Below are 25,831 nucleotides of genomic sequence, written 5' to 3'. Positions count from 1 at the left end.
AAACTTTTGCCACAAGAGACACCATCGGCAGCACATAGCTCCAACCAGGGAGGACTGCAGCTAGCAAACAACATCTGTCAATGCCATGGACTAAAAACTGCAGTGCCAGGCTAAGGAAGTGCTTCCCAAGGAAGGACTGCAGAGCAAACTGCTCTAGGAGGCCATTTTGAAGAGAATATAACCCCCCAGGTTTAGCCCTCCTTCTTCTCCCACTCATTTTTATCCCTGAGCTTTAGTCAGAATAAGCACAGCAGCTACCACCGCTGCTGCCGCAGCCCCAGGTACCACACAGCAAGTGCTATGACAGTTCTTAGCTGCAGTGACACTCACAATGGCAGAAGAGCCACAAATAACCCCTCCTTAGTTAAAAACCCCTTTTCCTCAGCAGTTTCTTCTGAAGCCTGGTATTCTCCCAGCGCCGTCTGCTCCTCCTGTGTGCTGCTGCCCTGCACCATATGCCAGGCTGCTGAGAACGCTTCTCTTGCTGCCTCAGAGACAGCCATGTCATGCTTCAGCTGGGGCAGCACCTCTGGGAAGCATGGGCTCATGCTTCCTGTGTGGATCTCCAGCAATGGCAGCTGCTGGTGGATGTGCTGTGGTGGCCCTTGGTGCTCATCTCTTGTCCTTGCTGCACAGGGTAGAGACACAAGGCCTAAACACAGCAACGTGAATAATGGCTCCTCACCAAGCAATGCCCACTTTAGCTACTCCACATTTTGGTGTCTTTTTTCCTATTTCTTCCTTTCTTCCTGGACATTTTTCATCTCCAAGGGTGCCACATGCAGCTCTTCTCCCTAGCCGCAGCACCGTGCCTCAGTTTCCCCTGAGGCAGCCATGTTGTTTTTCCCACCTCAGCCCCTTCACTGTGGTGCAGAGGTAGAGGGCCCTGCCATAGCACCATGGCAGGCAGTATGCAATGACCCCTGAGCAACTCCAAACCACACACAAGTGAGAAAGCTGACATGGAAATCTCCTTCACCTTGCCCTGAGGAACATACCAGCCCCTAGACATCACAGAGACTAAGCTGTGGGCTCGGGGGACAGTGATCCGTCATCAGCAAAATGGCTGCTGTGGGCATGGAAGGCACGCTGTGAGGGAGACTGGGGAGCACAGGGCAGCAGGCAGAGCTTTCTGCTGCTACAGTGCTGTTTTCTTTCAATGGAAATACTGTATTTGTTTAATCTAGGCTTTCATTGTTCAGACAGAAAGAACAGTGGAGAGTGAGGGGACCCAGGCAGTGAAGCAGCAATATGAAAGGCAGGAGCTCTGCTTGCCCTAGGTGACTTTTGGAGGAGCCAAGTGACCTCGTGGTTTCCTCCACAGCATTTTGACTGAAACTGAAGGGTAGCGTGTGCCTCAGTTCCACATTTACACAGAAATTGGCTTGTCTTTCACAAAATGCCACAGTTCAGGGTGTGCCTGGTATGTACAGTCAAGTCACTGGTACCTGAAAAGATTTAGTGAAGCACCAAAGTTTGAAACAAAATAGCTGAGTATACACTGAAGCCCTCCTTTTAAGTCCTCTGGGAAATCCAATTACTCTTTTAACAGTCATTATACATGCCTAAATATCTGTCCTGTTACATGTATTACATATGCACACCATCTGCCTGCAAGTGAACATCTGTGAGCCAGGTTCTGGCCTGCTGGTAAAACACACTGGTATGATTCTTTTATGAGGTTTTTTCCTTTGCTTTTGATTATGCTGATATCAATTTAGTGTAATTTCATTAAATTAAGGAGAGCTTTTGTGGTTTGTTTTTTTTTTATTCTAGTGAAAAATCAGGGTGGACTTTTCTGCATTATGAGATGTATATCAACCAGTTCATCCTCACTGCTGCTTGGTTTAAGGCTGCCTAAATTGCATGTAGAGGCATCAACAGCACCAGGACTGGTACAAAGCACTTACATTGGTGATTGCTCTGTTTTGACACCAGGTAAGATAATCCAGAGGGGAGCTCTTTCTGTTGTTACATGAATTGCTAAAATGCTTGTACTGTTCCACAGCTCCATGTGAGGAATGCAAAGGCTTTCCACCCAATCAATTAGGGTCACCTATAGTAACTTCTATTAACATTACATTGCTGCATCCTGGAAGCCTTATTATGAACATAAAGAAATAATATATATATAAATTACCTCCTCTTTCAGTCCCCCACAAAAGTTTTATTTTTCTATTACTCAGTCACTGTAGGACTGATCAAAATAAGGCTGAAAACCCCGAGCACATCTCCCATTTTCCCTTAATTCTGTAAATCTAACCTCATACATATTCATTCCCTCTTTCCTTTTTTTTTTTTTTCTTGTGTTTATATTTTCTTTCTAAATTATTCCTCATTCATTCTATTTCTAATCTGTCTGTCTTCACCACATATTCTGGTCTTTATTTTTCTCATGCTTTACTCCATGTGAACCTGACTTTCATCATGGAAATCAGTGTAAAAGGGAGGCACTTTGCTTTGTCATTTTTCATACACAATTGCGCAGAGTTCAAACTAGGAAAATTAGTAATAACAATTTATTTAATATAATTTCTTTAGTTCTTACTTTGAGTCTTGGTTAATTCTTTTTTGCCAATCAACAGTCTTGTAATTTTTCCTTTATTTCCTTGTTATTACATATGCCATATATAAACTTTGTACTTGCCATTACAGCTACTGAATAATTTGCACACAGAAAACCAGATACAGGCATGATTTGAGCAAAAAGAAACCCTCAAATCAGGATTATCCTTATAAGGTTTGTATTTCATTATTTCTTTACACGAGTTTCTTTACATCAGGTTCTCTGATAATCTAAAACTGATGGAGTAGCCATTTGCTCACATCCACTTTCTGAGTATCTGGGGCTACTATACCAGTAGCTCAAGGTGGAAGCTAACTACCATATGACAAATACAAAAGAAACAGACTGTTTATTAGGTATCCATTTGTTAGCACAAGTTACTAAAGATTACACTGTGCTAATTCACAGCACCAGCCCAGTGACTCTTATGAGCTTTACCCTGGAAAACCCTCACAGTAATTATAACCATTTCCTAAACAGCCCATGAGAACTCACCCTGCCTTAGGAAATACCTCACAGGAGAAGCCACCCACAATCCTAAACTCTAATCTGTGAAGTTTTGCAGTTCCCATAAAACCAGACTGTTCTGTGGAGCTCAGAGGGATACGGCGGAGGTGCCTGAATGAAATAGTCTGATAACAGACTGAAATTCCTAATCCTGCAAGTCATTTAATTGCAGTATTTCCTGTTCAGTTCTGCCATTTGCTCTTCACAAATCCAGTTATTTTCAGATGCATTTGTATTCTAAATAGTGCATGGTCTGATAGTAGCAACATTGTCATAGCACTATTACATGCATGGATGCATAACTGTTTCTATCCTTTCAGTGAAGTTTTTATATAGAATTGGCTGTAAAACCCCACAACTGTGGTTTATTTATTTATTGTGGCAAAGCCTAATAATTCACATAGAACTGTGATTAATCAAAGGACCTTTATTATGAAAATAAATCCTAGTAAGAATGGCTTTGCCAGGCACTTTGCAATTAAAGATAAAACTATCCAGAAACGAGAAATGTAACATGCAAATGGAATGAGGCTATAGAAATGGAAATTGTCATATGTGAGGTAGAAGAAAAACTCATAGAGCTTAAAGCACTGAAATTGAAGGGACAGGATAATCTCTGTCCCTGTGTTCTGAAAGAACTCACACATAAAATTGCATGTCCGGCAGCAAGGATTTTTAATAGAGCTGCCAACTGGTAGCATATTGCCATTGCAAAGCAAACCTCTCGCCTGTATTTCAGAAAGGGGAAAAAAGGACAACCAGAAAACATTAGAGTGACCTCTACAATATTCAAGGCTCTAGAAGGCATTTTAAAGAAAACGTGTATGTAAGTAGACACAAATGGAAAATGGGACAAAATGCAACTTAAGTTTACCAAACATAAAGCAGCTTGAGTGAATATACTTCTCTTGATTAAAACCACTGTTTTGGTCAGTAGAATGTGTTGTGGGTACTATCCATTAGCCTTCTGTAAAGTAAGGATTTCACTGTGATTCTTACAGGATCAGTGTTGGAATATGTCTTATTTAATTATTCCAGTAATGACTGTGACACAAAGAGAGTATGCTAATGAAATTTTGTAGAAAGCAAACACTGAGAGATATTACTAATATAGAAGAGGATTAAAGGCTCATATAGGAAAGGAATAGATACTGTGACAACTGAAATAACAGAAATGGAATGAAATTTAACAGCATACAATGTATGTATGAAAAAAAAAGAGCAGGACCTCAGCACTTGGAAACCAAACAAGGAAGAGATCCATTATTTGAAGACAGGCTGCTTATGAGTCACTACTGTGAAGATAGCTGTGGAAAAGCTAAACACAATCCTGAAATGTTCCAGGTTTGGTATTGCTAGTAGATAGATGAAAATATTAACACCATTATACAAGGCATTCCCGAAATCTCATGTCAAATATTCATTTTTACTCTCCATGTTTGACTGCTTGGACAGGTGAAAGAGACTGCTATAAAAATAGGAAAGCTTGTCTTAGTTGAGATAATGAAGATAGCTCAGCTTCTTTCCCCAGGCTTATTATCAAGTAAGTAGCAATCTATAATACTCACCAGTTTACCATTGCAGTACAGATTTGTGCAGTACAGATTTGTACAGTACAGACATGTACAGATCTGCTATTAAAGAGCAAGGAAGCCTTTGGATGTCTTCCAGTAAATATTCTGTGAAAATTTCTGCTAACTGCAAATAACAGTAACTATCATTAACACTTCAACCTTTAAGAATACAGTGTGCTCAAAAAATACCAAACTTGCTTGGTTTTGCATAAGCTCTGCGGCAAGGAATGCTAAAATGAAATACAAATATTGTAAATATGCAATTTCAATGAACTGAGTGAATACCCACTTTAGTCAGGAACACTTACCATGATGTGAATTTATTAATTCACTTTAGTATGTGTAGCCATGTCAGTGTTTATCAAAAGATAACTCTTCTGTTAAATATATATGAGAATGTTTACCATAGTATTGCAAAACAGCATGCTCCAGTTCAGCATTTTCAGACTCGTTATCCATGGAAAACAGGAGCCATATGTTAAGAGACTGGAGTCCTAATAAACTTTAAGACAACAGTAATGTTGTGTGTGAACTGATTGGAGTGTGAAATCTGTGGGCTCAATCTACTTTGAAAGCAAAATCTCTTTCAGGAATAAAGACATTTCTGGTGGTAGAGGCCAAGAATGCCTGAGGTAAACCTCAGTACACCCTATAGTATGTTATGCCCAAGTGGGACACTGTGCATGAAACACACTCCTCGTGCTGGGGTCAAAGCAGGTGTACCTCACCTCCTTCCAGAAATTCAACTGCTGTCCTCAGTTTAAATGTGCCATGGAAGTAATTTTAATAAGACTTTAACCCTACAGTATTTTATTTTAAATAATAATGTGACTGCTTGCTGGTGCTGTTACTTCAAAGATGAAGATACATGCATAGAAAGAACTGTTGTTCAGCCAAAACTAGGGACCACTAACGGGTCATTTCTCACCATAGCAATGACTTCCCACCACTGCTGCCCTTCTATTTCATTTTATTTCATATGTATATTACATGCATGGCAAATAAGCATAAGTCTAAAAGGTTTCAAGCAGCCACGTCACATCTGTGTACTGGATGGGTGAAGGCTGCATGGTCTGCTGCTGGGCATTCAGCTGCCCTTTCATTTCTTCCTGCTGTTGCTGAGAGCCAGAGTGTGTTCATGGCTGCCCAAAGCATGGAGCTTCAGAGAAGCTGGATCTGAGAGCAGAGCACCAGCCTACTGCTGAGGAAAAAGCTAAAGAGGGGCTGCTTGAAGGAGCCATTGCTGTTGTAGGTCAATCTTTCCAACAGCACAACCCTGCAGGAAAAGGCAACCTTTTGTGACAGTTCGGTCCCACAGCTCCAGGGAAAGGGAAGAGATGATTTGGTGTCTTTTTCTATTTGTTTTCTGGAGTTGATCAAACTAAACTTTCCTGACTTAAAATCAGTTTTGGTTTAGATTCAAAAGAAATACTGCTAACTACCTATGGTCTGATTCTGTTATTTTTATGCTTCATAATAACTTATCTTACAAATAGTTCCATTTATTGAGATGGCAGTCTGATTTTTTGATCACAAAATACGAAATGCCAAGAAAATGTGTCTCTTTTGTTTCCCTTTTGCTTCCACAGTGAAAATAGTTTAGTAAGGCTTCACACCACTGTCCTCTTATCATTGTATCTGCCAAAGCTGCTGGTCAGCCCTCTGCTACTTTCACATCTTCTTTGTCCATAACCTCTGATGTCACAGATGATTTACTGTCCACTCTTGAAAAAGTGGACTCGTTTTTAATGTGCTGCATCAAGGAGGTAGAAGAGAAGGATGCCCTATCAATGCATTCATTTTATAGTCTATTCCATTTTGTCAGCTGACTTCAAGGTTCCAGGAGCCCGCGGAGGTATCTTATCAACACATTTCATGCTGGAAAGAGAAGTGCAAGCTGTCTTAACTTACCAAGAAAACAAGTCTGTCAGGGGAGGAGAGCTTTAATTCCTCAATTTGGAGACAGGCACACATTCTTTCAACTTGTCTTTTTATGTTTATATTTGCAGTTCTCTCCAGTGAAAATACCTCAAACATATGTACATTTACATATAGTGTATATATATATATTCAAATAAACTGGGGAAATTCCATTGTTATTGTCTATAGGAGAATTTTAAGGAAATAACATGGAAAAGCAGGAATGCTCCTGAACAGCATCCTTCAATACACCTGGCTGGAATCAGCTAATGCAAATTCATCAATGCTAGTGCTTGTTTCCTCTGCCCCACTACAAACCACAGTTTGACATATGGGGCTAAGAAGCCAGCAAGAAGCTTTATCACCTCACTGGGAATCTATCAACTCCCAGAATCATGTCCAAAAAGCAGATTATACACTATTGGTATCAATATCAGAAACCAATTCCAGCATGCATGCCAAAGCTTCATCATCACTATTCTTTGCCAGTTCTCTCTAAAAGGCAAATATTTTGATGATAGTCTCCATGCTATGCTGATAAGTAACTACTTGGTCATTTCATTTTCATTTGCTTCACTGCTGTATCTGTAAAGAGTCCAAGCTGAAGAGAAAGGAATTATGGCAAACAGCTGGTTTTATTTATTTTGCATTGTTTAAGCTACTTCAGATATTCTGAAATCTAATTCAGATGTGAGGTGGAGAAACGCAGATAGAAAACGTGAGATATATACCAGTGTTGACAATCACAAATGGAATCCTGCCCACAGCAAGTACACTTGATGTTTGTAGTAGTCTTTCAGCTGTCCCCTGCCTCATCCATCTATTAGCACTGCTTCAGGGTTGCTGACAAAGTAATATGACAATTTCAGCACAAAGTAGGTGCTAAGCAAAGATGACTCTAAACAGGCCACCTACTTATAGTGGTGAGCGTGACTGCTTCTGCCTGAAATCCCTTTTTTGCTGTTTAGGAGAATTCAAATGTGATTTTGTGTTCTTTGTATCTAAAAGAATATGACAAGAACTATAGCTGAGGGGAAGGAGAGTGAGGACATTGGACTGAAACTGTGTTTATTTCTCTAGGCAGAAGGCTGACTGACAAGCCTAGTGGTATCCAGGCTAAAACCTGCTAGATTTGGGAGCTTACTAAAGTAAAATGGTGGTGTAACTAAGGCATCCCTGCAGCTGCCAGAGCACTACAGAGTGGACTATTCTTTGGTTTTCAGGGCTTTTTATGAAGGCCCACGAAGGTGACCTTCTAAAGAGACAAAAGATTTCTTCTGAAGGGATAATTATTCCATTTCTTAGACAGAGGAATATAAGGAAACAATCAGACTTGGATGACACACTGATCCTTATTTCCTACAGACTGATGGAGCATCTTCCACAGAAGGCTTTTAACATAGATCTATTTGTTCTAGATAGGGATTTTTAAACACTTTGTCACTTATTTGGGGAAATGGTCTGTGTGTGTTTATGTCTGTCTCATTCTCTTCTCAATACATTTTATTTCCTCCTTATATGGAAGACATTAATGCAAAGAACTGTTCTGTGTTTTGTTTCCTTGCTAGGGTTCATGTCTCTCCTGGTACTTCTGGTACTCATGAAATAACCACATCACAGACTTTCCAGTTTAATCACTATTGCTTTTCTCTTAAATAAAGATCTTGTTACAGTAACATACAGCCATTGTACTAATAAAGTTTCTGTTGTTAATATTTAAGAACTGGGTTTCTTGTTATGTATTAAAAAGATCCACAATTTTAAGTACTCAAGCTTTATTTCAGTTGTGTTTGTTAAAGAAACCAGAAGTACTTTATAGAACTTTCATAATTTTTTAAGATTCGTATGAACTCAATCTAGTTTTCTCTGATCACAGCATAGAGTTTCACCTTTTTGATACAACAGATGAAAATTAACACCTAACAGTGTTCATTTAAAACTTGTGTCACAGGAACAAAAAAATCCACTCCACTGGAATTCCTGTTTGAATTACTGAAGACAACAGTTTAAAGTAAAGGAACTGACACTGAAAGAGAACTGAAAAGGTGAATCTGTTTATATCAGTTTAAACAACTTAACTGGAACCAGGCTTAAAAATGGTGTAACCCAAACACATTTTAGCTTTTCAAATCCGAAGGCAGGTATGATCTTATCAAATTGAACTGTTTCTATGCTGCGCTTTCCCTCACATTTAAAACTATGTTTACTACAGTACAATTTCACAGTGATTAGAAAGGTAGAAAACAGTCTACAGAAGCAATCTGAAGAATTTTATTAATTGTCATGTGGACTTGCTTTGGGCAGGATTAGACAAGCTCAAAAGCATGTCAGCAGAGAGCTGAACCTTGCAAACCTGTGACTTACCATTGACGGATATGCTACTGCATATCGATGGTGAAAGGAAGAGTTTGTGGTACAGGTCAGGCAGAGAATGCTTTAAGGGCTTTGGTGATTTTTATAAGGAGCTTCTAAAGATGAGAATGGCTACAGAAGAAACCAGGAAGGTGTGCTATCAGTGCTACTTAGTAAAATGATATTCTGGGCCAGGTGAAAGTGACAATCCACATCTTGACAGTGAATATGAGCTGATAGCTATGACTGGGATAAAATATGAAAGGGATTCTTCTTCCCTTGTGAAAGGGAAGCAAAGCAGGATGTAATTAATGCAAAAGAGAAATAAGAGGAAGGCAAAGATATGCACAATATAATCCAGAACAATCCCTACTGAAGGCTTTTGAGTGTGTAAAAGTGGGAGAAGATTGCACATGTGGAGTTCAGAGGAAAGGATACTGCACAATCTAATCTAGATGGGAGGGGAAGGAAGGATTTCTAGTCTTGTGGATGGAGAGAAGAGACATACATGACTGCAAAACAGTGTGGAGATATTCAAGCTGTATTTTAATGAACAAATAGCCCAGGGATGTGTTAGGAGATGAAAACAGTCTTCCCAGCAACAAGCCAGGGAAGGAGTATTGATGTTCCTTGGCAGTTTAGAGAAGCCTTCTTGCCAGCCTGTGGGTTACACCTGACTTGAGTAGGGGATCAGTAAGGGTTCATAATTAACCTGCAAGCTCATCTGGAAGTACAGGAAGCCACAGTAGTCTCCCTGTAACTTCAAAAGATGGCAGGAGAATAGTTACCAATCCACAGGTGGAGCATTTGAACCCAGATAGTGCTCCTTGGACAGTTCTACCTGTGCAGGTAAATGTCGTCATGTTGATTATACCGTAACTGATAACCATAAACATGGAACTAATCATCTATAATGTAGAAGAGCTGATAACACTATTGCTGTGTCCATTTTAATATAATGACTTATGGCAGTACATAATGGACACTTCCAAACTGCCACGCTTATTTTTAAGAGAGGATTTTATCTTCATTTGTGATGTCTTAAAATTTCCAAAGATATTCTTCAATGTTTTACATAAAGTTCCCCATTTATTTTGAACCAAGTTTGCAAATATTTGTTAATAGAGCTCTCAGAGGGAACAAATTTCTTGATTATGTTGCTATTGCTCTGTGAAATGTCAGATCTAAGCAGAACAATTTCCTTGCCAAAAAACGTTTACTGCAGAAAATGTTAGCTGGAAAGTCTGAAAAGGAGGAAAAAATCCAACCCAATTTTCTGCTATTCAGTTTAAAGGCAGAGAGGCTTTTGATTTGCTCTCTTTTATTAATATCCTTATTTTTCTTCACTGTTTTTTCTTCACAGTTCAAGGCAAACTGCGTACCAAAACGTTCATACACTTCATATAGTTCAGAAGTTGGAAAGAAGTAGAGACATGATTGCTATTGATTTCAGTAACATGAAATCAGCAGGTTGCTTTGTTTTCATTTTGGCAAGATAGTAATTCTTATAAATGTTATTTCAAGACAGAACTCTGCCCCACTTTATGTTACACTCCCACCATATGTTACATAAAATGCTAAACTGAGTAAGTTTTAGAGAAGAGTCTTTATTGTGCCTGATTTTCTTTCAAATATGACTAAAGGAGAAAATGATAACAGACACAAAGCTGCATCCATATTTAATTCTACATCTCATTCCAAATATGTATTTCAAAATTGTTCTGTCTTCCCTGTGTGATGGTCTTGCTGACGGTGTGTGAGATGCTAACTCAAATGTAGGTATGAACACATCACAGGATTGGAATAGCAGCATTCTTTGAGCTGTCTGCAGAAATAAATACCTACTTCACAAGCAAAGTAAAATGTTCACTTTCCTATAAAAAGAAAGTCTAGTTATGTTTAAAACAAACTATATGGAGAGTATAATAAATCCTGAGTGCTTAGGTGAACACTGTTCAAAAGAAAATTCCACATGACTTTGAAAGACATGGTTTATTCATGGTGAAACTGGTACAGCCCATGCCTGGTCTACCTTTTTCAAATGAGAAGAGAAATAAGTATTTTTGAGTAAATGTCTTGAATAATAGTAGTATGTGATTCAGAATAGAAAATTACTGGCAAAATTGTACACAGCTTACCATTCTCCTCCACTGCTTAAGTAGCCAAATGAACACAGATTGTGTATCTATGGAAAGATGAAATTACAGCTTTTTAAAACATGTCATCTATCCCCTTTCATTCTACAACTAAATATGCACATCTTCAACATACAGCAAAAAATATGGAGCATAAAATTAGGAATATATTATCGGTCTATATTTAAAACAGAATCAATGTTTAGAATGATTACAGGAACACCCAAGGCGCTGGCACAAGCGAGCAGCACTTCAAGGCTGTGTTAAGAGTAGCTTCTACTGCAGGCCTATCAACCAAGTTTCCTTTTCCAACTAGGAAGAAACGATAACATTTACAGGTCAAATATTCAGATATATTTAGCCATGCACATGAAGCTGGCTTTCTAGAGAGCGTTTAGAAGTCTTCTGGGGAAAATGGTCTGCAATGGAGGACAGGGAGCTGATCATATTTGCATTTGCATGTGTGCTTTGCTGCCTGCCACTCAGAAAAGGAGGTGCTGTGCGTGCAATCCAGCACCTGCTTTCTACAGAACACTACTGTGGTCTCTCTTATGTGACCTGCTGCGTGCCTGGGCAGATTTGGCCTTTCTCCTGCATGGGATCCCTGAATGCGTGGGTGCAAAGGCATGGCTGAGAGCCTTGCACAAACAGCAGCTACCAAAGAGTCTGCAACTGCAATAGCAAAACCTGCAGGCTGGCTGATCTGGGGATGTTGTGCACTTGAGGATTTGAGTCTGAACTGCTTTAAGAGCAAGTCTGGGCTTGTATGCTGGTACTGCACTTATGGACTCATCTCCCCAGGAGACTCAATCCTACTGGAAACCTGCAGGACTCAGATGCAAACTCCAACATGATCTCTTGCAAAGTGTAAAGGCTGAATCCAGGCTGAGGCTTGGGGGCTTGCAGGGCACAGCACACTTTGCTGGGTGCTCACTGCTCAGGCAAACTAGACTGTTGCCAAATCTCTTAGAGGTCCTGCTGTGCCAGGGGCTCAAACCCCCCCTCGGCTCCCCCCCCCCCAGATACTGAGGGTACACCCAAGTTTTGCAGGAAGGTTTGCTCCAAGGGAAGGGCTTCTGCAAAGCTGCTGCGAAACCCAGAATTGGTTCAGAGCGGCAGATAGATGTTAGGTGCTCCTCTTGGAACTAACTGGTAAGAAACTGCACAGCTACTTGGTGGTTTATTTTTATGGCATTCTCTTTAATGCAGAAGAAGCTGTTGGCATCTCAGGATTTTAAAACAGAATTAGCTGTTGCACATGGCGAGAAAAAAACCAGCATTGCCATGCTTTAGGTTGCACAGTGGAGAGTTTTTTCTTGGTAATGGGCTACTGTGTAAACCATGGTTTTGTAGCTACCAGCAGTAACAAATAACAAGTACTTTCTAAGCAATACTGAACTGGAGCATTCCTGTGTTTCTAACTGTAAACCTCTCTTTGTTTTCGGAGAAGGAATTCTGAGAGAAGGAGACAGGTCTTTCCAATGACAATATGCTTTCTGCCTTCATCTCAGTACCTCGTTTTGAAAAACAGAATGATGAAAGCAGTCTTTTCATTCTGCTGAGGCAGAGCCTCCTGATCAAGAGAAGCATGCTGCAAATTAGAAACAAAATGGAACTGAAACCCTGTGCATATTACAAGTAAATGCATGAGAGGTATGAAAGTGAGTTAAGTGCCAAAAGGGAAACCTATCACTTAAGGCAAATTGTAAGGGACACTGCATTTCTGTTCCATGCACACCCCACCTGTCCAAAATTCCCCGTCTCTGCACGTACTGGCATAGCGAAATGTATCCTTTTCACTCTTGCAGACACAATCTTTTATCTCTTTATCTCCAGCCCCCATGGGTGAGGCCTGGGTCCAGCCTGCACCAAGGGGCTGCAGGGGGAGGTGAGCAGGTACAGCCATTCCTGGCTGAGGGAGGGGAGCCCGGCGAGGCCAAGGCACCTCCTGTGCTGCAGGGCATTCCCCACCCGCTGCCATGGGCTCTCCTGCCCCGCCTGCCCAGGTTGCTACATGCTGGGGTAGCAGCGGCCATGCTCTATATAAGAGCCCCGAGGCGCTGGCCCAGCCATTTCAGGGTGATTAACTGGGACGGGTGTGCCATGGAGGCAGAGGAGGCAGCAGCTGCGGCAGCGAAGGCAGCACTGCGCACACCCAAGTGCTCCCGCTGCCGCAACCATGGCTTCGTGGTGCCGGTGAAGGGCCATGCCGGGCACTGCCGCTGGAAGCTCTGCCTGTGCGACAAGTGTGCCCTCATCACCGAGCGCCAGAAGATCATGGCGGCCCAGAAGGCCCTGAGGCAGCAGGTACCTGACCCCCCTGTTGAGCCAGCCCCTGGGCCCGTTTCTCCGAGCGAAGGCTCCGGGGCAGCCAGTGCTCCTGAGCAGAGCAGCCATGGGGGGATGAAGGACGCCCACCCCACCGGCAGCAACAGCAAAGGCACGGTATGCAAGGGACCGCTGCCACCACCTCCCAGCGGCCCTTCCTTCTGGGACTATGGTAAGGACCTGTCCCCAAAGCCTCTTCCCTGTCTGACATCTTTCCACATTCATCCTCTTCCCCTGTCAAACACTTCCCCTTGTGCAGGTTGCACCTGCTGATTCCTCAGGCTCCTGAGAACCATTCCTGCTGTCTCTGCTGCTTTCCTTCCTCAGGTACCCAGCTTGCATGTGGAATGTGCAACCTTACATTTGTTTTCCCTCCTGCAGGGTCTGCAATGCAGTCACGCAGCTCTGCAGCAGCAGGAGCAGTGTGCTGAGCCTTGTTGCTCATTGCGAAGTTGAAGCTCGATCAAGTGGCTTTTCTGTAAGAGGGAAATTAGTGTGAGAGGGAAACCAGACTGTGATCCAGTGTGCACTGCAGGTGCTCCTGCATCTTCTCTGAGTGCTGTCTATTTCTCAATACACAGGCACAAGCCTCCGGCAACAAAACTGCTAAAGACCTCGCTAAATGGGAAAGTTACTGTTGCAGTTGCCTGAAGCAAGCATTTTATGGTAGCATTTTAAACGAAAGAGACCTTTTGGCCTTAATTCCCATAGCAATCTGAACTTGGCTGAGATCACTTGGTTTAAAAGTGTATGTGTTGTGTAAGGGCAAAGCATAGATTTTACAGGTGGAATAGCTGTATGGTCAGTGACCTCTTAAATTGCTTCCTTTAATGTCTTTCATATAACTTGTCTCATTTATTACTGTTTATTTCAGTAACTTTATGCTATTTACTGTAGTAATTTTACAGAAATCCCTACTGACTGCAGTAGTCATTAGTCTGAGCCTCTGGAGAGCTGGAAGCCTGCAAGACAAAATGCTGTTCTGAGAAGCCCGGAGGAAAGACTCGTTTTGGACATCAGTTCCCACCTAATCTGTCAATAACTGTTCCCCCTTTTCTTTTTAGCTTTGACTTTGTTTCCTAAGAAAGTTATATTTATGGATGTGTGCCTGTCAGTCCTTCCCTTAATAACATTTTTAACCTGCTGACCAACTGAAAAGGTGAGGGACAAATAGAACTAATTCTAGTACTCCAGAAGTCGACCTACTCTCAAAGCAAATTCTTCCAGTTCTGTACCAACAGGAGGGTGTGCAGACAAGAAAGACCCTATTTGTATTCAAATAACCACTCTCTGCATTTTCAGACTTCAGAGAGGCTATATGAAATTACAGGTGGAAGATAAAACCCAAAGGAAATAACTGATTTCTGCATCTGAAATTGCCTGTGTATGCCCCCAAAACTGAGCCTTTATCTGTAAATGAACTTAAGAAGTGATAGGTAGGACTAAAGTTAGAGCTTTATTCTTTCTGTAGATTTTTGGTTTAAGTTCTGCTAGAGTTAAAAGCCTCAAGATGCATTGCTTTGCCGTTGCTTGTGTAGCGAAAGAATAAGATTCTGCAGCCAGTGCTTCGCTAAGGAGTAGCTTCACAAGGCACATGTAGAAAAGAACACGCATCATTCTGTGTTACAGGATCATTTGTTGCACCTTTCCTTAGTTCCTTAAAAAAATGACAAATTCATGAGGAGCTAAGCATGAAACCAAAAGGCCAGAACCTCTTGCCCAAGAGTGGAATTTGGCCTTGCAGCTATATCTGCTGAACTCCACAGAATGACATGGATGCTTCTATTTGTTCTTCTCTCATTTTTCCTAGCTCACCCTGCTTTTCCTCCAGAATACATGGTCAAACCAGAATACCTGGAGAGAGAACCTCCAAAAGTGTACCCTGGGTGTTCTGGGGTATATCCTTACCACCCATTTCCCATGGGATTTGCAATCAGTGAGCCAAGCTGTAGAGGAGCATCATCACCTCCAGGGATACCACTTCAGAGAGGTTTCCGACACATTCCTAACAACTATAGGCCAGGGAATGCAGCTTCTGTGTCAGTAAGTAGCAGTCTTTCATTTACTTCTGGAAACACTGCTGTCTACTTTTAGCTGCCTTCTTGCTGTTAAAGTACCCATGAAAGTTATTCTGTTTATCATAGCATTTATATATATATATATATATATATATATATATATATATATATAACATTATCATAGCATTACCTCATAGCATTCTGGTATGTTATGCTGAAGAAAACATTATCAAATGGCGTTGTTAATAGTCTGATGTGAACCCAGAAAAGCAAACCCCTGAACTTGCAAGGGGCCAGATCTTGTGTTTTGGGGCTTACACATCCTGCTATCATCTGCAGCAGCCTTTTGGAATGATGGCAGTTGGACACTTAATATGGTCGTGTTGTGTAGATGTGTAGATGGCTCAGAATGCACATTGGGAGGTTCTGCTTCCTCAGTGCAGGGCACATCTAATGGGGAGGGAGAGTGTCAGGGCTTAGCCCCACCAGCAGAGAAAAATAGATTCCCTGTCACATCTTAGGGGTTATTGAGAAAGAGGATGGCTCGCAGCACTCTGAGCTTCAGATAAATTATTCTTACACACAATGCCTTGTCCAAACCATCTCTGTATGTGGGTTTGATTTCATTTTTAACTGTTCTGAAATAGATGGAAAGATCTGAACACATGTTCTCTATATCAGGGTGCATGGCCAGAGCCAAGAGAAAAATGCCTCTATTTCTCTCATGCTAGTGTTTCTGAGGGATGGAAATATCTCCTTCCATGTGGAGTAAGTTTTATCACGCTCTATCAGGTCTGGTGATTACAGAAGACCAGGGCTGTGGGGCACCCTGTGGGAGGTAGAGCCACTCACTTCCCTGGGCTCAGAGGAGAATCCGTAACTAGCATGGAGATGGTGGCAAGGAGTATTTTCCTAGGTTGCCTCTCTGCTGTATGAAGACTTCCAGACTTGTTCAGTGACAAGCGTACGGGGTCACTGGTGAAGTTGAGCTTCCTCCTGTTTTAAACCAGCTGCTCTAATGAGATGTGACAGGTGACAAGGACTTGGACAGCTTCAGCTATGACATAGTCTGAGAAGCTGCTACTTCTCAGTTTCAGCTCATTACACTGTACACAGGCTTTGCACTTGCCAATACATGTATGGATGTGGCAGTATCTGGCCAGAAAATGGACCAAAAAGAAATAATATTCACAGGTACAAATTGAAACAGAAATTGTTTGATACTGCAGATGTATCCTGGAGAGAGCCTTTAGGTGGAAGATGCTTTTCTTCATGTGTTTCCACAGATTCCAGATGGAGGTGGAGATTTACACCAAGGATACTATGCTCCTCTGCCTCAGTTCATCCCACCAAGTCTTCTGCCAGGGATTCATTACATTCCACCTCCCCTTTCACTGAACGTGTTGGCTGAAGCAACCAAGGAAGCACAGGGTAAGGGAGTGTGAGATGAGCTCTGGGAGATCCAGTTTTAACCTGGTTTCGCTATCTGAACACAGATGTGGAATCCCCAAGAGACCCCAATTCTAGCTAGTTCACAGAGGCTTATGGATCCCTGTGGTAGAGGCAGGACTGAGATCCTGAAGTCCCAGGAGGGATTGCCAGCCTGTCTAGCTCTGGGAAGGGCTCACTTAGGGGGAGCAGCCTGACATGCTCAGGCTTTCCAGCTGACAAGGACCTCAATCCTGCGCCGACGCTGAAGGCTATTGCAGAATATGAGCTGTTGATGTTCTCAAAATGCAAATATTTTTCTAAATAACCAGATTGCAGGACATGTTTTCAAAATTACTTGGCTCTGTTTCCATTTAGACAAAATGTTAAAAAAAAAAAAGAAAAAGAAGACTAACAGCATAAATAAGACAAAATTTCTTGCTCATCCGAAAATCCTGCACTTTAATTGCTGTCAGTGAAAGGTTGACTTGTTTTATTGAATCTCACAGGATTTTAAATTTCCAGCATAGGTTAAGTCTTTGTGCCCCTCTCTTTCGGGGTCTCTTTTGTGTATTGTGCCTACATGTGGACATAGTTGCGGTTATATTTGCAAGTTCTTCATTTGGCTGCAGCTGCCTGTGACCACAAGAGGGTAGAGCTGCTCAGAGAATTAATCACCGGCACTGGATGAGGGAATAGCCAGTTTTAGTTAAAAGTCTTTCTAAAAAGGCAGAAAAATAAATACAACTGCATTTCTTTTCTTGAACATGAGAATAAAAGATTGTAAATCTATATATGAAGCAGATTACAGTAATCACCCAGTGAAAAATCCCTTGTATAAGAGGGAGGAGAAATACAGTATAACAATTCTCATTTGAATTGAAAAGATGCTGGTGGTGGTTATGTGGGACAAAATACAATTAGGGTGGGTTTTTTTGGCCTGGTTTCTCAACAACATAAGGCTCACACAGTCTCATTTTCTGTTAATGTCAGGCCTCTCGTAACTTTTCAACCCATTAGTTATTTTCAGCCAAACATATCTGTTGTGATCACAGGCCTACACAATATTTATCTGCAAGGGAAGCAGATGCCTCCCACACAACCATTTGTTTGCAGCCATGTCGTGGTGTTTGGCTGGCTGTCAGCTTGCACTCAATTCCTGACTGACGTGTGTGTACTTTGGCCAACAACCAAATGCCTGCCTGTCAAGCCAGCAGTGAGCACGTATCTCCAGAGCAGTCAGAGCATACCTGCTTCTTGTCTGGCTGGAAAGCCAAAGAAAAGTAAGCAGGAGATGTGGTGGATAAGGGGAATATGAAAAATGTAGCAGTGTGTGTGTGTGTATAGACATCGCAGAAATGTAAAGCTACTTTAAGATACTCACAAAGGCATTAGGACTTCAATGCAGCATGTAGGAGATCCTGATGAAATGACAGGGCTGTGTTTGAAGGAAGAGAGGAAAACAAGGGCTGGCAGGCAAACCAGAAAGTGTGTGTGAGGATTAATGGGGTTTGTGGTTTGGAGAGGACAAAAGATCTGGTGGAAACTGCAGTGGCAGTGAACACATAGGGAGCAGCGGCTATTCTGCTGGAGTGTGTGGCAATGGGAAAGAACTGGGAGTAGCAGCCAAACATGAGGGACATGGAGAGAAGTAGTGATATTGCGTGAGGAGAGCACAGGAAATCCAGTACTGTATTGGTGGAGGGAAGTTGTACTGGCCAAACAATCGTGAAAACAGGCAACTGGATAGAGAAGAGAGGTCTTAAGAACACCTCCCCAGAGAGCAAAATGCCATCTAATGATCTCAGCCCTTATTACACACTGGGGGAATGACAACCCAGGCACAAAGCCATCGGAAACAATGCATCATGGATTGTGCTGCTCAGAGAACAATCCAGTTTTCTTAGTACTACAGAGAAAGTACAATTTAATTCCACTACATTGCAGTTGTGCTCTGGGGTAAGCAGTACTTTGGAACTGTCACCCAGTGAGGGGGGATATTTCTATGTGAAGTCATACACAAAATAGCCTGCAAGCAGAAGATGCAGATGTAGAGCAAGCTACAGTGAAATTATTAATTCTTTGTTTCTGGTATTCAGCATGTTTGAAAAATAACATTTAGTGCATAGGAGTGTGTTAAGATTGCATCCTTTCTTTTTTCCCCAAGAAAGGAACTGAGTCAAACCTGCAGTCAAGACTTGGGAAGATCCTTCCTGAGTGACCTCTGGAGTAGAGGTGAAATGGGCTATCTTGCAATACTGTCGCAGGAAAATGGATATAGAAAACTCTAGCAGGGGTCAACTGGTGAAATGTCTGTGATCTCTGCTCCAAAGGGAATCCAGGATGAAGACAAATAACAAGTCCTGTTTGAGAAAGGTTTTCTAAGGCTAGAAGCTGCTACCAGAAAGGTTTGAGTCAACAGTTCACTGCAGTTGAATGACTGACGCCAGTAAGGTTACGAGAGTGATGTGACATATAGGCCATGTCATTACACAATCCAGTATTGATTAGTAACATTATGGAAATTTGACAAAATAAACACAAGGTATGTCCAGTAGAAGAGCCAGTAGAACATCTGAGGATGGAGCCTATTGCAGATGGTTGGCTTTCTAAAAGAGCAAGCCACAGAAAAACAAACAAACCCCCAAGTCGCCTTGGTGAGGAAATGAGGAAGCTTTTCATTCAAATTGGCAAGTAAATACTTTATAAAGTGAAAATTCCTAGTTGGATTTGAAGTAAGGATTATTCAGTCTGTCACGGCCTTTGAGACTTCACAGGAGTGTTAAACATGCATGGCATAGAATCACTGTGGTTAAGTGGGCAAAAGAGCCTATTCCAGTGAAGCTTCAACACTTGCTATCTTGAAGCACTCTTGCTACATTTCTTTAAGCATGGCTGAAGCAGTCAGCTGCTGTCTGAAGTGCAGGATGTCAGCTTGCAGAGCTGCAGCTCTGGATGTCAAGCACCTTTTAATTAACTGCACTGAAAAACAAACTAAAACTGTGATTGATACCGAGTATAATGCAAGTGGAAATACAGGGTTTGGGGCTTGTATCTTTAACTCTGACCTTTTTCTGCTCTTAATTTGTGTTTCAGCTACTGAAGCTAACAGTCAGGATTCAGGGGCAGTTCGTCAACCTGGCCAAGCATCTTCCCCAGAAGAAACAAGCAAAGATCAAGAATGTAGAATGTATTCTAAAGAATAAATGGGCTAGAGAAGAGCTGAGTAGCAGGCAGTGCTATTGAGGGTGTTAGTTAACATGAGGATGGAGTGACACTTAGTCACTGAGGAGTCACAACCGCTAGAAGAAGGGGGTTAGTCCCCTGGCTCACTTTATGATCATATTAGAGCTACCAGGCTCACAGCACTGCCTCCCTACCACTGTAAAGCCCTTGTTCTTAAAAAAAGGTTTTCCAGAGTCATGATAAATCGCTTCCCTCTTAAGCAGGTGGAAGCAGCTGATTATTATGACTGAATTTGTTTCCTTTGCTGAGGTTAGATGGCTCCCTGACTTTGGAATAAGATCTCTGGAACCTATGTGCATTCCATAGGTTCTGTTCCTGACAGTAGTCAGAATGTGTTGTTTGTGTATCAATTTGCTGTAAAAAGCTGGTTCTGAATATTATGGAAGAGTTAAGTGATGTGGAGCCTGAAGACAGTCTGGGTTCCTGATTTACTTGGCTGCCTAGAAACATGATTCACTGGATTCAGCAGGGTGTGGGAATAGTGGGTGCTTGTCAAAGAACGATATGGGAGGAATTTGCAACAAGGTATGGTGCAGGCTGAAATCCACTGCCCCTGCATTGCTTTTTGGGTGAGCCACCTTTAAAGCACCTTCTGTTCAGGTTGGGGACAGACTGATCTTAAAGACAGGCTTCAGCATTTTGAATGTACTTGATGTTTTATACAGAATTTCAATGTTGTTTAACTTGGTACAGCTGAAACGAAACAGCTATTTGTTTCTAAAGAGCTCATGTAGACAGCTTTATACATGCATATTGGAAGTGCACTGTGGCGTATCAAAGGTGTGGAGAGATTCCCTAGGAAACTAAGACAAAACACCATTTAGGAAAATAATTAGTCAAATTGATTTGACAATGTTTAATTAACAATGAAAGGTACATTGCTCTACAGTTTTGCCTAGAGGAATTGGTTTTGTATTAAGTGGATCAGTTGTTAATGTTTGAATAATTTTGGGGGGGGGGGGACTTTGTACAATTAAAAAAAGATACATTAAACTGTTGGTGTGGTTTTGATGATTTGAGGCTTGCATATCTACACACGATTTTCTAGCCAAATGTAAGATGTTGTCCTGACCAGCTCTATGCAACAAACTTGTCTGGAGAGATGTAGGCTTCAGTATTTTTCTTCTACAGCTTTTCACTGCTGTTGTGGTGAGCACAGTAAAATAAACATCCCTCTTTTCTGCTGCTTGGACTAGTAAGCCCTTGCTCAAGATGTAGAGTAATTGTACTAAGCTGCTCAGTTATTTTTTGCAATGCAGTTGATGATCTGCTGGAATGCCTTCCAGCACTTGGCATTTTGGGTCAAAAGTAAAAGTGGCAAACTGAGACCTGCCAGGAGGAAAAACCGAAACCCACCTGTATGTATAGCAAATAATCTGACGTACAAGTTGTTATATACTAGATTTACAACAGGAGTGTTTCTCCCAGGAGCATCCCAAACCTGCTGTTAAAACTGCTGTCTGCTTGTGAAACTCTGTATACTTCTTTACCCTGCTCTTGCAGGGGGGGTTGGACTAGATGATCTTTCGAGGTCCCTTCCAACCCTTGGGATTCTGTGATTTTGTGTCTGGACAGAGCAAAGCTGTTCTCAAAATAATCTACAAATAGAAATACCAGCGGCACCCACAAAGCAGGGTCCTCTGTATAGAGAGGGTTGGTTTTCTATATATATAATATAATGATTTAAGGAAATAGTAAGGTATGAGACGCATGGTTGAATAGTCTCCTTCCCAGATATTTTTCTGAAGTCATATTCAGTGTTAAATTACTCCTTAAATCTCAAAGGAAATGGGCTTCAGCCCATTTCACTGGCTGTAACCCACGGCCATTGTTGATACACTGCATATACAGTTCTTTCTCTCTGTTGCTTCCAGATTGCCAAGCCAAACTCCTGGTTTTCCTTTTCCTCCATCTTTTTGAATTATCAGTGAGTAAACTAAAGCCTTTATCTTGGCTGTTTGAATGACGGTATGGCACTCCAGTAGGACTTCTCTCACTGCAGTGCTGCAGACCATTGCTCATCTCCAGAGAGATACAGTGAGTTCTTAGAAGAGTCAGAGAAAGGCCACTAAACAAAGAGATGAAGAAGTTGCCTTACAATGGGAGCCCAAAAATAGTCTTCAGTTCGGAGATTCTTGCACCTATCTCTGAATGGAAAATTAATGACTTGGTAAGAGTCTGCAGTTGACAACAAGAATTATCTTACATGGGTAATTCAAGGTTTCATTCTCCCATTTTATGCTCAGTTTGTCCTTTTTAACCAAGGAAAAAGTGTTCCTTGATGACTGGTACTGTCATATTGTACACTTAAGGACTTCAAAGTGAATAATTTTAATTCCAAACTTAGTGCCAACCAATGTTTCCAATAATTAAACTCTTCTGACTCCATTTATTTAAATAAATGACTTTGGGATAATTAAATCAATTTGGACTGAGATGGAATTATGTGGATTACACAAGTCACTCAGAGGTTCGTTCCAGCCTAAATCATCCCAGAATTTTATTGTTTTTTATTAAAGCCTTAATTACATAGACTTTTGGTCAAATTTATAAAATTTGGGAAGAAAAATGAAGGTTAGCTACAATAACTGCTTCTGAAATCTTTCTGCATGCAAGCTGCTGCTGACTGGAGGAGGAATTCTGCCCATAGCATTTGTCATCATTATTTTTTTCTGATTTCTGAGGATTGACTCCCTTGCTAAACAGATCCAAACTTCTGAAGATGTGATTCATGACACTTCTGTCAATCCTCTGTCCTCACTGCAAGCCCTTAGGTCACCACAGAGCAACAGGCTTGCTTTGTACCCTGAAGGGGAAACCCTGAAATAAGGAAGTGGTTTTTCAATGTTTCCTCACACCGCTAATTTCATTACTTTTAGTGGAATTACTTGCGAGGGTAGAGTTGACAGCGTTGGATAGGTATGCAAGTGTAGGATCCAAGTTTTATCCAGAGGTGTCTGTGACACTGTCCAAAGCCTCAGATTGTTGTAAATGTGCATTTTCTGTAGAAGCTTTGGAAAAGAGAAAACAAACCCAAGGGATTCTAGAAGGATCACGTAATATGTCCATTCTGCAAACATATGTGAGGTTCGTTTGTTATTGCCTTGCACCAGACTTCTAGACTTTTAACACTCCTATGCTATCAGCTTCTACATCTGGACTGAAGCAGGTTTTCATATGACAGTAATTATAATACTCCATGTCCTTTCTTTTTCTTCTTTGAGTTAGATGGATCCAGTTGGAAGACATTGAATCCACCACAGACTTATGGCTGGTTTTTCCACATTAATGAGTAATTAATTTTGAACAGCAGTCCAAAGAAATACTTAATTCCCTACCAATAAAGTCAGGTTGCTGCAAACAGAATTCTCCCTCCCCTTAAGAAAAAATAGTTGTCCTGATGGAAGAATTCTTTATGATGTGAAACATACCTATTTTGGAACAGTGGAAACATTAATTAAATCATTCTTATGGGCAAGTGGGCCTGTTTTTCCTATTTTTTTGCCCAGTATTTTACTACTGCAACATTAGCATTAGTCACAGTGTTATGTCTCTACTTTGCTTGCCAGAATGTACAGGAGAAATCCAAATGTAAAGAAAGAGTGTGTGGAATTTATTCTTGAAATCAGAGTGTCACTGCACGTTTTAGTCTAGCCCAGGCCATTGAGAGAGTTCCAGATCCACCATAGATGACCAGGCAGTGATGTGCTGGTTCACTCACCCACTGCACCCCAACAGGTATGTCTTATACATGAGCAAGGCATGAAAAGCCTAGGTGAGAACACATCTGAAAAAAACCACCAAAGCTACTAGGCTTATTTTGGTACTTCTTCTTTTAGAGCAAATAGTATTTTCCTCTTGTTTCCCCTTGCTGGCCGTTCCCACTGGCTTTTTGGATATTCATAGAAGCATAGAACAGTTAGGGTTGGAAAGGGCCTTAAGATCATCCAGTTCCAACCCCCCTGCCATGAGCAGGGACACCTCGCACTAAACCATGTCACCCAAGGCTTCGTCCAACCTGGTCTTGAACACCGCCAGGGATGGAGCATTCACAGCCTCCCTGGGCAACCCATTCCAGTGCCTCACCACCCTAACAGGAGAGAATTTCCTCCTTATATCCAATCCAAACTTCCCCTGTTTAAGTTTTATATTGCCCTCAGCTTTGGAGGCAACATTACCAGCAACCTACTGACTACATCGGGTGATCCGCTATGGCTCTAATGGTGGGCCAGTTGTGATCTCACACCATTTTCATTTCTCTGCTGTGTACCTGTCTTCAGTGGAGGCATTTCTGGTTTCATTCACTAATTACTGTCAGGGGTTTGTAGTTTGACTGGTATGATTTACTGCGAAGTGTCCAGGCCACATAAGTTAAAGTGAATACAAAAACTTCCAAAATGTTGTTTAAATAAATCATATGCGTAGTTTCCTGGGAGCACCTTCCTAGTTTTCTATGACAGGCTGTTTCCTGTTAAGAAATGAGTTCTTTTCATCAAGATGCAAATCGACTGCTTCTTGTGCTCTTCCAACAGCAAATACAAATTTACATCCAAGCAGTTCAAATCTCATGTACCTGCAGATAGTTAGGATTTTACATTCTTTTCCTCATGCACTGTCTCACATAGAATCACAGAACAGTTGGGGTTGGAAAGGACCTTTAAGGTCATCTAGTTCCAACCCCCCTGCCGTGGTGAAACAGTTCTTCCTGTTGTTCCCCAGCCCCAGGATTACAGATTTGCTTCTAAATATAACTTTGGCCATCTTCCTGCCTCTCTTTCCAAGGCATGTACAAGGCCAGCAATCCCATTCCCCCAAAGCTGTAGAGATATCTGCAGAGACCACACCTGCTTGGTTAATGTTCCTTACAGACCCAGTCTGCACCTGTATTTTGTTCTTCCTCAAAATACACTGTTTTTCTTAGCCAGAGCAATGATGACATACGAATGAATCAGAGAAACAAAGCTAAAAGGGAAAAAAAAACAGAGAAATAACAAAACACGTTTCATCTAAAGAAGCAAAGCATACTTGAAAGAATATTCTGTAGGAAGATGAAAATCATAACCTGCACTTGTGTTTCCTCACAGGGCTGGGAGCTACCTGCAGAGGAGAAATCCACCTCTCCATCACCAGCAGGTGATCACCACCACCAGGAACAGTCCAGTGGCTGTATGCACACAGTGGGAGACACCACACCACTTTGCTTTTGAAGACCAAGGTGTTACCAACACACTCCAGAGTCTGTGCACTTCAGAGGCTATAAAGAAAGGAGGTGTCAGTGCACCCTTTCCCACAGCGACAGGCACAACTCAGCCCCACTGTTCCAGCCTGCAGTAAGAGGGCACAGTACAGCTGGGACACTACAGCCACCCTCCCCACTGCCTCTGGGTCCCCTCAGCCCAGGGCCCGTACAAAAACAATCTTTTATCCTGCCGCTGAAGCGCTGTTAGAGTGCCAGGCTATGAGGGAGGGAGGGAGCATCCATCTCTTCCTGAATCCATCCCGCTCCCTCACAGCGGCCTGTCTTCACCCTGCCATGGGTTAACGGGGACAAGTGTGGCCAGCGTTTTATTAATGGGCGCTAATGGGTAGTGCACATCCCGACCGCGTGCCCCTGACTCCTAAGTCTCGTGCCGTTGGGGAGCTGTTGGGTGCTGGCGGGACTCAGGTGGCCCCAAAGCCGTTAGCGTGGTGAGTGTTGGGCCCTGTGGGTGAGGGAAATGTCTGCTTGCTTCAGTAGATCAAACACCATCGGTTGGA

The 25,831-nt window shown here is 41.9% G+C and overlaps 1 protein-coding gene and 1 long non-coding RNA gene across 2 annotated transcripts; both read left to right on the top strand.

Moving 5' to 3' along the window:
• Window positions 1–1,391: 1,391 nt before the first annotated feature.
• On the top strand, window positions 1,392–8,290 carry LOC133207700 (uncharacterized). The gene is made up of 4 exons (XR_009724130.1): window positions 1,392–1,663; window positions 1,777–1,938; window positions 3,813–3,899; window positions 7,648–8,290. It is a non-coding gene; the product is annotated as an uncharacterized LOC133207700 (long non-coding RNA).
• Window positions 8,291–12,990: 4,700 nt separating this feature from the next.
• On the top strand, window positions 12,991–20,295 carry DMRTB1 (DMRT like family B with proline rich C-terminal 1). Its single transcript, XM_061344785.1, has 4 exons — window positions 12,991–13,554; window positions 15,193–15,425; window positions 16,687–16,831; window positions 19,925–20,295. Exons 1-4 carry the CDS (start codon window positions 13,089–13,091, stop codon window positions 20,032–20,034), a joined length of 954 nt encoding a protein of 317 aa, XP_061200769.1. The 5' UTR covers window positions 12,991–13,088; the 3' UTR covers window positions 20,035–20,295.
• Window positions 20,296–25,831: the final 5,536 nt, after the last annotated feature.

This window comes from Neopsephotus bourkii, unplaced genomic scaffold (genome assembly GCF_033783945.1).
Source record: "Neopsephotus bourkii isolate Nb327-2 ecotype Australia unplaced genomic scaffold, CSIRO-AGI_Nbou_v1 NB_234, whole genome shotgun sequence".
In the NCBI taxonomy this organism is placed as follows: domain Eukaryota; kingdom Metazoa; phylum Chordata; class Aves; order Psittaciformes; family Psittacidae; genus Neopsephotus; species Neopsephotus bourkii.
The sequence above is the reverse complement of the archived record's forward strand: the minus strand, read 5'-3'. Positions and strand labels throughout refer to the sequence as shown.